This window comes from Zerene cesonia, chromosome 17 (genome assembly GCF_012273895.1).
Source record: "Zerene cesonia ecotype Mississippi chromosome 17, Zerene_cesonia_1.1, whole genome shotgun sequence".
NCBI lineage: Eukaryota > Metazoa > Arthropoda > Insecta > Lepidoptera > Pieridae > Zerene > Zerene cesonia.
The window spans coordinates 5,500,625-5,514,422 of NC_052118.1; the positions used below are offsets into that span (position 1 = coordinate 5,500,625).

At 31.3% G+C, this 13,798-nt stretch overlaps 2 protein-coding genes across 2 annotated transcripts in view; both read left to right on the plus strand.

The window, feature by feature from the left end:
- LOC119833532 (paired mesoderm homeobox protein 2B-like) overlaps positions 1-6,890 on the plus strand; it is a 24,800-nt gene extending 17,910 nt beyond the window's left edge. The window contains exons 3-4 of the mRNA XM_038357582.1: positions 3,508-3,715; positions 6,611-6,890. Of these exons, the coding sequence (XP_038213510.1) occupies positions 3,508-3,715; positions 6,611-6,813 (411 nt within the window). The 3' untranslated portion in view covers positions 6,814-6,890. The remainder of the gene's footprint in view (positions 1-3,507; positions 3,716-6,610) is intronic.
- Positions 6,891-10,770: 3,880 nt separating this feature from the next.
- Positions 10,771-12,763, plus strand: LOC119833650 (muscle-specific protein 20). The gene is made up of 4 exons (XM_038357757.1): positions 10,771-10,931; positions 11,222-11,433; positions 11,688-11,808; positions 12,278-12,763. Exons 1-4 carry the CDS (start codon positions 10,902-10,904, stop codon positions 12,467-12,469), a joined length of 555 nt encoding a protein of 184 aa, XP_038213685.1. The 5' UTR covers positions 10,771-10,901; the 3' UTR covers positions 12,470-12,763.
- Positions 12,764-13,798: the final 1,035 nt, after the last annotated feature.

Here is a 13,798-nt window from a genome sequence, read left to right on the forward strand (position 1 = left end):
GTAGTCAAACCGTGGCAAAAGTAGCCTCATGTCATAGTGCCTGTTGTAGCACTCCTCCACATCTACAGACACAAAAACCATATCATAAATTCGCTCCGTTGCGACGTAAAATAAAACCACACAAACAAAATATAAACAAGCAACGCGAAAGCATTTTTGCATTTATAATATTAGAAAGGATATAAGGTTTTTTGTTGATTGAATTTTTGTTTGTATATTTTTTATTGTTTATTTTTTTTTTTGTATAATTATTGGTATTTCAACATAGAGAATAACAATATGCTACAATACCACACCATAGTGTCTATGTTACTGTGACTATCTGAAATGCAGTGTATGTTAGGATTCATGTATTTTCGTAGGTACATTCCCGAGTATAAATTGAGTGATTAGTGCATGCTAAGATGTGCCTGTGTATGTCGGCAATAATCAGTTGGTAAATCGCTTCAACTTACGGTTTAGTCGTGTGAATGGCGATATCTGATTTAATTATTTTTTCTAATACTAATATAAGATCTATGTTAAAGCTGAAACTCGTTTTGCAAAAGAACGCGCTTTCTCCATTTATAATTAGTTTTCATGTCTTTGTTAAAACTAAAATAAATAATGCAATTTAACAGGCGTAATACTACACTTTTGATAACTCAAGTAAAGCTGAACCGATTTTGTTGAGATTTGATAGAGAGATAGTTTAAGACCCGGACATAGGTTAGTTTTTATCCGGGACTATGACGGTAACGCCCCGCGATTGTCAAGTTTTTCTTCGGGCGAAGCCGTGGGCGGAAAACTAGTATATAATATGTTAAATTTGAAGCCCGGTTTTCGTTAAAACGCGCTTTCTCTATTTAGAATCAGTTATTTTTAAATGCCTTTGTTTAACATAAAATTACATAACACAATTAAACGGGTGTAATTCAATACACTAATATTTATTAAACGGTAATAAATATATTTAATAACATAATAATTGCTTATAATATATTATATTAAATATTTGACAGTATACATGTTTCTTAATCACATTATTATTTAAAACTAGTAAACCTTTGACACCAAAATCTGGTATATGGTATTGAAACAAAGCCATTTTGATGCAATACTAATATGGTTAAAAAAAAATTTATAAACACACTTTAATGATATGAATAGGTTCTACTAAATTATAATATAATACTTACAATATGATATTTTAAGTGTCTTTTTTTTCCTCTGTGTGTTATTTTTGCTTTGTTTAATCGTTTTTGTATTGTAATTGTTGTGTATTTTATGTGTCCTTTGACATAACTTCTAATCTATCTATCTATCTAATTATCTAGCTCAATCATCGGATACCTACTTACAAAGGCCCTTTAATCTTTTACCACGAAAACACATATCATTATTTTTTCGGAACCAAAATTTAAGTTAACCAATCAACTACATCGTTACGCATACTAAAAACTTGGCGGTAAATAGGTACATAGCATAATTTTCAGCTGAAAATTAAACATCATCAATCATCTCATTTTTACTGTAACATTTTTTTAAACACATAGATATATATATTTTATACTGACAACAATGTCAACATTTTAAAATTTCAAGTTACCTTTTCATTTTAATAAAAAATTACAGAACATGCATTTTTGCTTTTTCAAAATATTGAGGTTTTATCAATCTTATTGACTTTAAAAGTCATTCATTACATTCTAAAATGTTGCAATCGACAAATGATGTTATTCACACGGTCAGGAATACATTATTTCCTGAGCTAGTTAAAATGAAAAAAAAAATCTGTAGCCTCTTCTCCATCATCTTTCAACCTTTTAAGTGATCAAAATTAAGCATAGGCACATCTGAGCTAAAATAAAAAATGATAGTGAAGTAATATGTACAGGTTACATTTCGTTTATAGTGAATCAATAGAAGTCAACTAAATTGGCGTCGACACATATAACAAAAATAGCTTAACATTTTTAAAATACCAGAACAATTTGCAGCTATAGTGATGAGCTATAATATTTGCATACGTGGGTTTGTGAGACCCGAGCCAAGTATTTGCATCATAATTGTGATTGCCACATGTCATAGTGCATGATGTAGTGCGGATGCACCTTCAGAAGATACATAGCAGGTGGCCGGCACTATGACACAAGACAAACTATACCCTTCGTTTTACCTATTGCTACCGATATATTTCGATTCAATGTCAAACGTCTCATAAAGTGTCCATTATGGACATTGAAATGGCTGCATTTCCTTGTAATTAGGAAACGTGTTCACTCGATGTATAATTTTGTTTCATATTATACAATATGTAAGTACAGCTGCTAAAATGAATGGAAAATGTGCATTATTTGTCAATCTGAAAAAAATCGTAAATTGAATAATTAAGGTCTACAATACAATTGTTAAGCCACTTAATAAAGTTGTATCTGGTAACTGATAGTTACATGACTAACACGAGTATTGTAGACGTCTGATGAAAGGTATTCGTGATGTATGGCCAAATGTTGGATATGACGAATAGGTATAATAATGAAATCTTTATTCGGCTTCTAGAACTGTAAAGTTCATTAACGTCGGTCAATATCACTGCCAAGAATTACGCAGATTGTACGTATGCGTCACGAGTATTAACGTTAAATGTGTGTAAGAATATCTATTATTTAATTTTTAAGATATTTTGCATTTAAATGTATCATATATGTAAGATATTTTGCATTTACATGTAAGGGAGACGAATAAATTAAATTAAGTAAAAAAACATAAAAGCGGGCAAACATCATCAGGGAGGACGTGGATGAACAAACAGTGCGTGCGTATGATTGTCGACAGTCCGATACTCGTGACGAGGCGTTTTTTACTCGAACATTGCCCAATCAGCGCCAGTGGCAGTTGCAATTATCTCTCGCATGAAATTGAATTACGATCAATTCGGATTTGCGCGCATTGGAACGAATATAAAACGGTTTGCATTAAAATTGGTGCTATGAGGATGCGTTTCCGCTAGCCCGCTTGGATTCAAGTTATTATAGCTGTCTGTTTCGAGGGTTTGTATGTAAATCTTAGTTCAATTGTTTCGAATGCTTTTCTAATATACTTTTTTTTTCTCCTTGCATTAAACAAATCTATACACTTGTCAGTATTATAAATCTGCTCATAATAACATTCGTGAACTAAACATGCAATATTACACAGAACTTTGCATTTAACGGACGACTCAATGTTAATGTACCAAACCTCATTTAATAATGTGTACAGATAATTATTTCGGTTGCTTTGTAATTCAGAAGATATTCATAGCCAAAATGTTTACGAGGATATTCAGAATTCTAAAAGTGTGACGCGTTAACTGTTCTGTTACGATAAATATCTCATAATTCTATGGAATGTTTCTTTACAGAATTCGATTTTACCAAATCACGATAAGCTCACAAAGAAATACGATCACTTAAATGGATTAATGATATGCTACAAAAGAAGGCCGAGAAGTTATTATCCTCAAGTACATCTTCTATTTTTCAGGTATGGTTCCAAAACCGGCGCGCAAAATTCCGCAAGCAAGAGCGGCTGGCGCAGCAGAAAGCTGGGGAGACGCCAGTGAAGGCGGAGGGGAAGAGAGACAAGCCGGGATCACCAGCTTCGTCTCCGCATCCCGCACCGCCCTCGCAAACAACCCACCACTCGTTACCGCACCTTTCACCGCCCGATCTGAAACCTATTACTTCTGCAGGTAATTTTAAATTAGATAATATCTCTAAACAGAGACATTCTTCGTGACAACGATTAAACAAGTAAAAGTACCACAGCGCGTTATGATCATTGAAATTTTGTAACAATTTTTTATAGTTTTATGTAGTATTGCAATGTGAAGTTAATTATCTGATTAACTATTGCTTACTTATCTGATAGAAAGGCTAAGATCGCTGAGAAGAATTTATATTTCATACATATTATATGGTAATATTATAAACGTTATTCATGTAGATAAGTGTTCCTGGGATCCAATTAGAAGATAACGACATATTCATTTCATATCCCTTTAAATGATTTTTTTAAGAATTTTTTATCATAAAAGCGTTAAGTATAAAAGATATGTTTAATCTGAAATATGAAAAAAATATTTAAATGTGAAACAGCATAGGTCCTACCTACTTTCTCTCAGGACACACATTTAAATTACATATTCAAAATTTTCTGTCTTAATTGGTTTATATAAAACATGCCTACGGTTCAAATTTACATTTTTATTTAAAGCAGGTTGACAAGAACTAAATAATGTTTTTCTACATCTTTTCACTCTAAAAGTAAATATTAATTATAAAAAAGCATTTAAATGATTTTTCTACGATATCGTTAAACAAACCAAGAATAGGTCTGATAAAGAGCACATATGAAGATTGGTCTTGAAAATAAATACGTAGGTAAGTAAAGCGTTCTTTGCATAATGTAATTACAAAAATAATGTAAAAATTGTGTTTCATTATATTAGGAAAACTCCGTTATGGTTCGTTTTGTTTTATCTAAGTCTCAGGTTAGAATCTCAGGTTAGTTTACCATTACAGTGCAAAATTTTCTCGCATTTATTTTCCCAAAATTATATTATAAAATAATTATTATTCATATACAATAAAAATCAGCACATCATGCCATAGTATAAGAATGATTTATTGAACCGTTAATATTGTGAATAATTTTTTATCTCTTTTCTTGCACAAAAATTTTCATGAACATGCCATTTATGTTGCCATACAATTAAAATGTCGCTAATGAATTTTGTAGAACCTCGCAACTCGGTATTCTTGAGCAATAAATTTTCTAAAGCTAAAAATATAAAAAGTGTGTGAGATGTGTTGAATTCTCTACGTTCTTGTCGTGTACAAATTGTGATTAGTTTGTATTTTATAAGATTAAATCTTAGAGTTAAATGACCAGGGAGTCATTGATGATGATGTGATACATCATAAAGTCTATGATCATTATTAGCCTATTTTTTTATTGTTGAAGGAAAACAAACCTTCAAAACTTTTATTGCAAAAAATATATAATGTACCTTAAACACACTTTAGTTCGTTTTTTTATGTCGAATTTTATTTCATTTCATTAATTAATGTTATATTGGTATCAAAATATACAGTCAGTTTCATTTAAAAATTAGTACTTATATCCATAAATATTTACTAATTAACCTGTGTTTCAGTGTAGAGAATTATAATGAGGTTCTTGTAACAAAATTCACAAATTTTATAGTTATTTAAGTATCGAACAGTTTAGTTAAACTCTTTATTATAGTGTCAGATATTTTGAGAAGCGATTTTTACGTCTTTATAAACACTGATTGTTGAAATTATAGACGAATGAATCACGCATACATTTGAATGTACTCAACCAATAGCAACGTTCAATACAAAACTCGCGTGGGAGAAAATAACAAGGCTGATTACAACGATATAAATATACGTCCTCAAAATAGATTTTAAATTTAGACGATGCATTGAAAAGGCGACTTCTTCAATGATAATGGTATCACAGTTTGTGAAAATAGAACAAAGGAATTTGGGTCAAGTTCGATTACTGCCATTTAACGTACCCACGGTATTTTAATCATTGGTGAAACATTTTAATGGTAATTTAATCGGTGCGCAAAATTTCATTAGAAACAATGAGCGTTCATTGAGCGATATGTTGAATTACATGTGTGTTTTAAAATTTAAGAGAAAACATTCATTATGTTCTTTACATTAATGTTATCGTTTTCAATTGCTACACGAAAGTTTTAGTTTAAGCATTTAAATTTAAATTTTACGTTCACATCTTTACGAAATCGTTGGTTTTATCACCGTAACTTTACATCAACTATTTAACATTCGCTGTAATCTGCAGTAACACATCATTATGTCATATTAATTTTGCATTCAAGTAAGTCAAATTTCCTATACCTATTTTGCAACATGGGAGTGCTGTTAGAGTGTTATTTTGTATTGGAGCGGTAGGCAGTGGGCTAGAGTTTGCGGCGTATAATGGCGGACTTGTGGCATTAATCACATTACCACCCCGCCACGCCACCACCCGCGCCAGATTTTCACTTCGGCTCATTTGCGCTAATTGTTCGCGCGATTGTCACTCAGGCTTGAATAAACAACGGAGCCGCATAGCAAGGATTAGGTGATTAGAGCCTAATTGTGTTAACACGATTATTTCGTGTTTACCACTCCGACTGCAACCTGATTTCATATTCGGACACATTGAATGCATCTGTTTTATTTGTATAGCACTATTCTGATGTATAGTGCACACTAGTTAATTAAGTGATGAATACATTTCTTCATATGACATTGTTAACGGTTACTTGTCGAAGAATGAACTTCATACAAATAATGTGATGGTTATTTAGTATACAAGATCTATTCTGTCTTTGAATCCTCATCGATGATCCATTTAAATTGTATACTTACACGTTTTAAGCGTTTTCATAATGGACTTACTTATACTTTGAACAAAAAAAAAATGCTAATTGAATTTTTATTTAATTAATGATTAAATCAGTCTTTTTGCAACTACTGGAAGCATAGGTAGATACTATCAAGGTATTTTTAAAGATTGAACATGTGATTTTGATTTGTTTCAGCAAACAAGTTATGTGAGGAATTGAACGGTGTAGGCGGTGGCGCCGAGCCGCCGGTGAGTGGCGTGGGCGGCAGTAAGTGGGCTGGAGGCTGTGGCCTCCTCCGACAGCCTTCAGGCTTCCCGCTGCTCGGTGTCGCACCACCCAATTATCTACTCTCGGACCACCTCGGGACATTGGCCAAATCTAACAACCATCTTTTCTAATCCGCGTTTTTCTTTTAAATGAATTCATGATAAGGCTACGAACAATACAGTTCATGAACGAAGAAATTCCTTCAAAAATGTGCTAAAAACCAATGTGAATTTTAAAGTGAATCTTGGAGAAGACTGCGAATTGAATGAATATATTAAGTGCCAAACATTCGTGTCCATTAAATTGTAGTTAATTAAAATTTTAAATTGTAGGATATAAATAAGATAAGGTGAGAAAAATCGATTTCTACGAGTACCTACGTAATGGTATTGATTGAAGTGCAGTTCTCTAGAATCATATACTTATATAGTAAAATTAAGTAGATTAGTTATCTCTGTATATCGTCTTTTTCAAATATAAATCGGGTTCAATTAAAGAAATCTCTCTATTGCGATTTGTAATAAAGACGGTGTTAAGGATGATATAAGGAATTCGAATTTTGTGTGATAAGTAGATGTAATGTAAATATTAATAATAGGTATTGAATTGCATTGTATACGCTCTTGTATACTTCTTAAAATTGTAACTAAAGCGAAATCATTCCAAATAAATTGTATGTGATAAGTTATAGTATTTTAAATAATACTCTAGTCATTTGAATTATAATCTAATACGATCTCAAACTTTGTACAGGCTTCCGTTATTGCATAATTAAGTATTTATTTATCAGAGATTTATTTATTACCTAATGCCAAACTATTCTTAAAATTCATTAACCTACCACTACGATAGATGTTGCTCACATAAATTGTGTAATAATGTGGACTATATATTTAACAATGGTGTAAATATTGTGTATAAGAAGTCATTGTATATAAGTACTTGTGCATATTAGTACATAGAATTGTACTATGAGTGTAACGTTAATAAGAAAATTGTGGAGGGTGTTTTAATAAAGAAATTAAAAAAAAGTATTTGAATTTAATTTAATTTATATTTTGGTATCGACTCCTTACGCATGTCTAAATAATCCGATTCCTATCAGATGCTAAATGAGTTGTATGATAATATTTGATGGAAAATTGTTCCGATCATTGTAGTAAAGCTTTGTGTATTTCTTTTTAACGTAATTTACAGGATGATAATCAAACGTTGTAGTTTTTTGCATACATTAACGAATATGATTCTATTTAATTTTCTATATGAGATGAAATATAAAAACTGCACTCAGACTTTCAATTTTTGTTTTTTTTTTTTGTGCAAACATGTTTGCCCAAAATTCAAAGTTTCTATGTACTAGGCAAGACATGTTAAAACAATTTAATTTTAATTTCTTAGTCCAAAAAAGTCCTTAAGCCCAGTCTTAAGAATGTTGTTATCGCTGATTCTCGAGAATAAACATGCGGCATGATAGATATCGCAGTTAATTGTGATTAGAACCGTGTGCATAAAGCCGTCCCGTAGCGCGTGGGTTCGGGGCGACAATGATAAGTCAACGAATACTGAAAAAAGCTGCTGTGGGCGGCGACTGGCGTTTGGCATTCTTCAGTAACGCGTGCCGGGGCGCACCAACATTATTATGACCTATGAAACATAGATTCTATTATCCGAATTTATTTGGTGTTAGTTTTGAAAAATACTGAAAAATCCTGATGGATGACAAGATGGAATATTTTTGTTTATTTTGCACTCATAGAATCATAGTATCGGAAAAAAAAGCATCAAAAAAATAGAGAAATAAAATTTTATAGATCAAAGGGTACACAGTAAAGTGATGACATTATATATGTTATATGGGATGTTTAAGACAGAAAAAAATTACACGCGATCCACATGAATGCAGCTTGTTTTTATTGCTAACAACTAAATTAACAGAATACATGTTTTAAAGCCTAGAATTGCCGTTATCGTTACTACAGATTTCATTACTTCGTAACCAAGAAATTATTTTTAAACTATTTGTTTATATCGAAGAACATTATCGAGCACAGATATAAACATTTGCGTGTGATGCAATTTCGTTTCTTAAACAATTTCACAGGCCGAGCAAAATTGTAGCTTTATTTGATTATCCTACATGATTACTCTTTACTATTTTTTTATGTCATATCGGACAACTAAGCTAGTGGTTCCTGCCTGATGGTAACGATTACCACCACCCACGAAAATTCGTGAATGCGCTGCCTACTTAAAAGACGTATATTAAACTATTTGCTGTCAACAAACACATAAAAACACAAAGTATGCCTGATATTTATTTACTTACCTCGATCTTCTTTTGTCTGTAAATAACGTAATAGTTCATTAAGTACCTAAATAACAATATTACTTAAACTAGCCAATATTGTCTATAAGTAGAAGGCGCCGACCATCTCTACTAGGCTCAGGTACTAGAAACTCTCTAGTATGTATAAGTTTATACCTAGTTTAGGTGAATAATGGTTGAATCAATGTATTATTACTCAATAAACGATTTTCATTTATTTATTTTTTTATTTTGCGATATATCAAAATTTCAAAGATTAGATAGTACACCAAGAAACATATTCGTGATGTACAACTAAATATTGTGGTTTGTAAAATTTGGAGGAAAGTCTACATATATTATACAACACTAATGTTATGCAACATAACATTTTCTCGACTTAACTGAAGTTTTATATAACCATGTAAATGAAGAGTTATAGTGAACATATAAGCATTTAATCGTAACAAATAGATAAATGTAATTCTTAAAACATGTAGATATGACAACGTGACAAATGCATACAGTGGCGATCTAATTAAATTATGGCAGTAAATAAACGCGTAGGAGGTTGGGCACAAAAGGTACATTCCAATATTTACAAGTGTTGTCGCATATACCTACATATTCATAATATATAAGATACTATATATTTACATACATTATAATTTTTTGAAATGATTTGCAATTTTACAGTTATGCAGTAAAGGAATTGAGTGTTTTGTATAGTTTTTAAAATTGGATAGGTAGTCGGAAATATAAAATTAGTATAATTAATTAGACCATAAATTAAGGTTATAAGATATCGTGGTTAAATGGCATCAAACTAAAGTTCTAGCTTTTATAAAATATCCTTCAGAAACTTTGTCAAAAGCCCTTGTCTTTTTTTTGTTATTTTCATTGTTTAAGCTGTACTGCACTTTGCTGAAAATTGTTTTCATATCATAATAATATATTGCTATATTATATATACTGACAACCAGAAAATACAAATGCATTTTTTGAATTTATAAACATACAATTTCTATCTTATTAAACTTTATTAACGTAATGGTGGAAGTGATTATATCTCATTAAGCTTTTATAGATATCGGAGATATGTATAAAAAAAGACATTCAAGATACATGTATGTTAAGTTACCAGGTCATATACGCATAACGAATTGTGTTGCATAAATTTTGGTATATTCTCCTAAGAACAAATAACTTAATATATAGTTACATTACGTAAAAGTAATGTTATTTTCATGAGAAATCTACAAAAGTTGTTCACTTATATATTGAAGACTTTTAGTAGGGTCGTGGTTCACAATTCAAGCAAAGTTTCATATGTACTCGTATTGTATACACACACATTTGCATTTTCCCTACATTATTATTTACAAATTATAGGTAATTCAAGATTGTTATCATAAATCTAAAATCTAGCTTTTATATATTGAAATTACATATAAAGTTATATGCTTTGCCTCTTTGTGGAGGATTTCAACAGTTTTGTATATATTTTATCTATAGAATGTAGTAGGTAATATAGGTATAGTAGTTGTATAGAATATAATTTCCAATAAAAAAAAATCGTAGAAAAATAAAACGTTTTTTGTACACTTTTCTATACTATTTTCGTACTTCTCCATCGTATTAATACAAGTATCATAAATATCTTGATAATGATTATTGGATCTATTTTCATAAGATAATTCATGTGTAACGCCTTCAGCTAGAGGCTGTTGAGTCAGAATCATATTTGTAGCGGATTCGACATCGGATGGCGTAAAGTATTCATAAGAGTTTTCCAGAAGGGCGCAGCCTCACGCTCTATAAATACGTGGCATTAGCTTTCAGGAGTTCAGTCTATCGGTGCTTTTTGCGGCGAACTAACACATTTAGAAGCCAAGCAAAACAACAAAACAGAAAATGTCTCTCGAACGTCAAGTCCGCGCTAAGGTGAGAAATTTTTTAGAAAACTACAATAATTTATTTTAATAATTTGCCTTGACATCTTTACGATAGTTACGCTCGATGCTCATGTATTGTTATTTACTACAATTTTTTAACCTCATATACCATGCCAAGTGCCAACACTTAATAATTTACAGAAAATTATTTCTTTGTAACAAACTCATTAAAATCAGTTATAGTAATAGGAACCTAATACACAGGCACTTAGCTACACATTAGTTTAACACTTCATAAATCAATAATTTACGAGCTGTTTAACACTGAAAATTTTACAGCTCGCATCTAAGCGTAACCCTGAACAAGAGAAAGAATGCCAGGAGTGGATCGAAACCATTCTTGGTGCTAAATTCCCCCCTGGTGAGGCGTTCGAAGATGTCCTTAAGGACGGAACTGTCCTCTGCCAGCTGATCAACAAGATCAAGCCTGGATCCGTCAACAAGATCAACACCTCTGGTGGTCAGTTCAAAATGATGGAGAACATCACCAAGTAAGTTGTTAAACTTTGCAAAAATTTATTTAGTCTTTTTGACGCACTAGCCTAAATATTTTTTATAAAATTATACTTAGAATGATTACAATACTAACAATACTATTGTCTAGTTTGTATCTACTAAGTATATGAGAAACGAATAAATCTTATTATTTTTTTTCTTTTTAACTTCACTCAACTCACAAATTATAGGTACTAAAAGAAACTATCGCTTGAAAGTGCAGGTGTTTATTATTTTTCTAATATTTCAGCTTCCAAGCTGCAATCAAAGCCTACGGCGTCCCCGATATTGACGTTTTCCAAACTGTGGACCTTTGGGAGAAGAAGGACATCGCTCAAGTAGTCAGCACACTCTTTGCTTTGGGCCGTGAGGTAAATATAGATGTGTTTTTCATTTTAATTTTTAACAAATACCAATAATTGAAAAATCATATTGCATAATTACTGCATAACGGTAAATTTATGTAATCGTTAAATATAAGCAGAAGAGGTCATATCGAACACACAATACATGATATAATTACCACGCAAGACCGAGTTAGTTATTTCAGCACTGAAATGTTAATATAAATATTTATACTACTGAATTCATATCCTGCCATAAACCCGCATTAGTATGTTGAATCATAATACTCAAACGACGCGTTTACAAAATGTTTTCTTTCAAGACATGTTTAGAATTTGAGAAGTTGAACCGTTGCCAACAACCAAGATTTACGACCTTTTTGCAACATTACCTCACTTTTCACAAATATCCAAGGTCGTTTGTTTGAACCGAGGTTGATCGAGGTTATAATAGAAATACTATTGGAAACTTTCCTTTAACATGATTATTTTGTAGACTTACAGACACCCCGAATGGACCGGTCCTTCCCTAGGCCCCAAGCCCGCTGACGAATGCAAGCGCGACTTCTCTGAGGAAGTACTCAAGGCTGGTCAGACCGTGATTGGTCTTCAAGCTGGAAGCAACAAGGGCGCCACACAGGCCGGCCAGAACCTCGGCGCTGGCCGCAAGATCCTCCTCGGCAAGTGAACATTACGGGGACAAAGTGATATTAGTTTTAAGAAAATTTTACAACATTGTGTGAACGTGGGCGCTATGATAAGACTGTTGGATCATGTATCTAAATACTAGTCAAGCGTGATGTGTAAGATTGTGTGTCCTCTTGTTTGTGGACAAGATGACCTAAATATTACCAAATGTACCTGGTAATTACGTCTTATACTTCCATATTGCGCAAAATTGGTTTCGTATTTAGGTTTAAGAAATTATATGATTTCCATTATAATAATATGATATCATTTTTTAATAAACGCTATTTATTTACTTTGACTTTTAATTAAATTATTTTAAATATTCATAAATTGATTACAAGAGAGTTGGCAATATTGAAAAAAAATTCTCAATATCCACACATAACCTTGTTGCAATGGCATTATGGTAAGAGATGAACATTTATGTGAAAAACTCATATTAAAATATAACAGATACACACAGAAAGGATCTGTAGAAAATGAAAGCAAATCATTATTTATACATTATATATAGGCATTTCGATAGCTATTACATTTGAATATGATTTCACAATTAAAAATTAGTTGAAATAGAGCATTGCTTTATTTATTTGTTCGTCATAACTGTGTGGACTGGCATCTACAAAGTTGGTATTAAATATATACTATGTATTTACTATATTATAAAATCTTTATTATTTTTGCTACTGTTACATAAATGTATAACAACTAAGTATTGTCCTATTGATTACAATGTAGAGAATATTATTAGTCAATAATAATATAAATATATTAAAGCATATTTTATACTTTTAACTTATTATTACTTATATTCCATTAAATTTTTGTTTTGTGGCAATTTTTTTTAATTTGCACTTTTTGCTTCTTGATAAAGCAAATCAAAGTTCTCTGAAATTTAGGATGATATTTTAGTAAAGACAATAATTATTTCTTTAAAAAATATCAGTTCATATATATGTTCACTATTGTGAACTTCTATGTTGTTTTAAATAATCCTACTTTAAGATTACATACCTTGTTATGTAATCTTAAAGGCACTGTATAAAACGTCTTTTAAATACCTATAACACTATAGAGTTTGGAAGGAATTAGTTAAATGTCTGTATTATATGCAAATATAAGTAATGTAGAGATGTCTCAGAAATTTTACAGAATTTCTACAGAATTCATACACTGTATTTTTTCTTCTTGATGTAACTGCATTCAAGTTTTATATTTGTTAATAAACTGGATATCACCAGCTCCAATTTTATACATTTTTTATTTATTTAATTTCATCATATTCGTCAGTCCAGTCGAGTTTCATTTGGTTTGTTATACCTTATTT

What these genes read in the sequence shown, in the direction of transcription:
- LOC119833650 (XM_038357757.1), top strand. Translation starts at nt 10,902, where the DNA reads ATGTCTCTCGAACGTCAAGTCCGCGCTAAG. An exon ending in AACGTCAAGTCCGCGCTAAG is followed by an intron (nt 10,932 to 11,221) that starts GTGAGAAATTTT and finishes AAAATTTTACAG; the next exon opens with CTCGCATCTAAGCGTAACCC. An exon ending in TCTTTGCTTTGGGCCGTGAG is followed by an intron (nt 11,809 to 12,277) that starts GTAAATATAGAT and finishes ATTATTTTGTAG; the next exon opens with ACTTACAGACACCCCGAATG.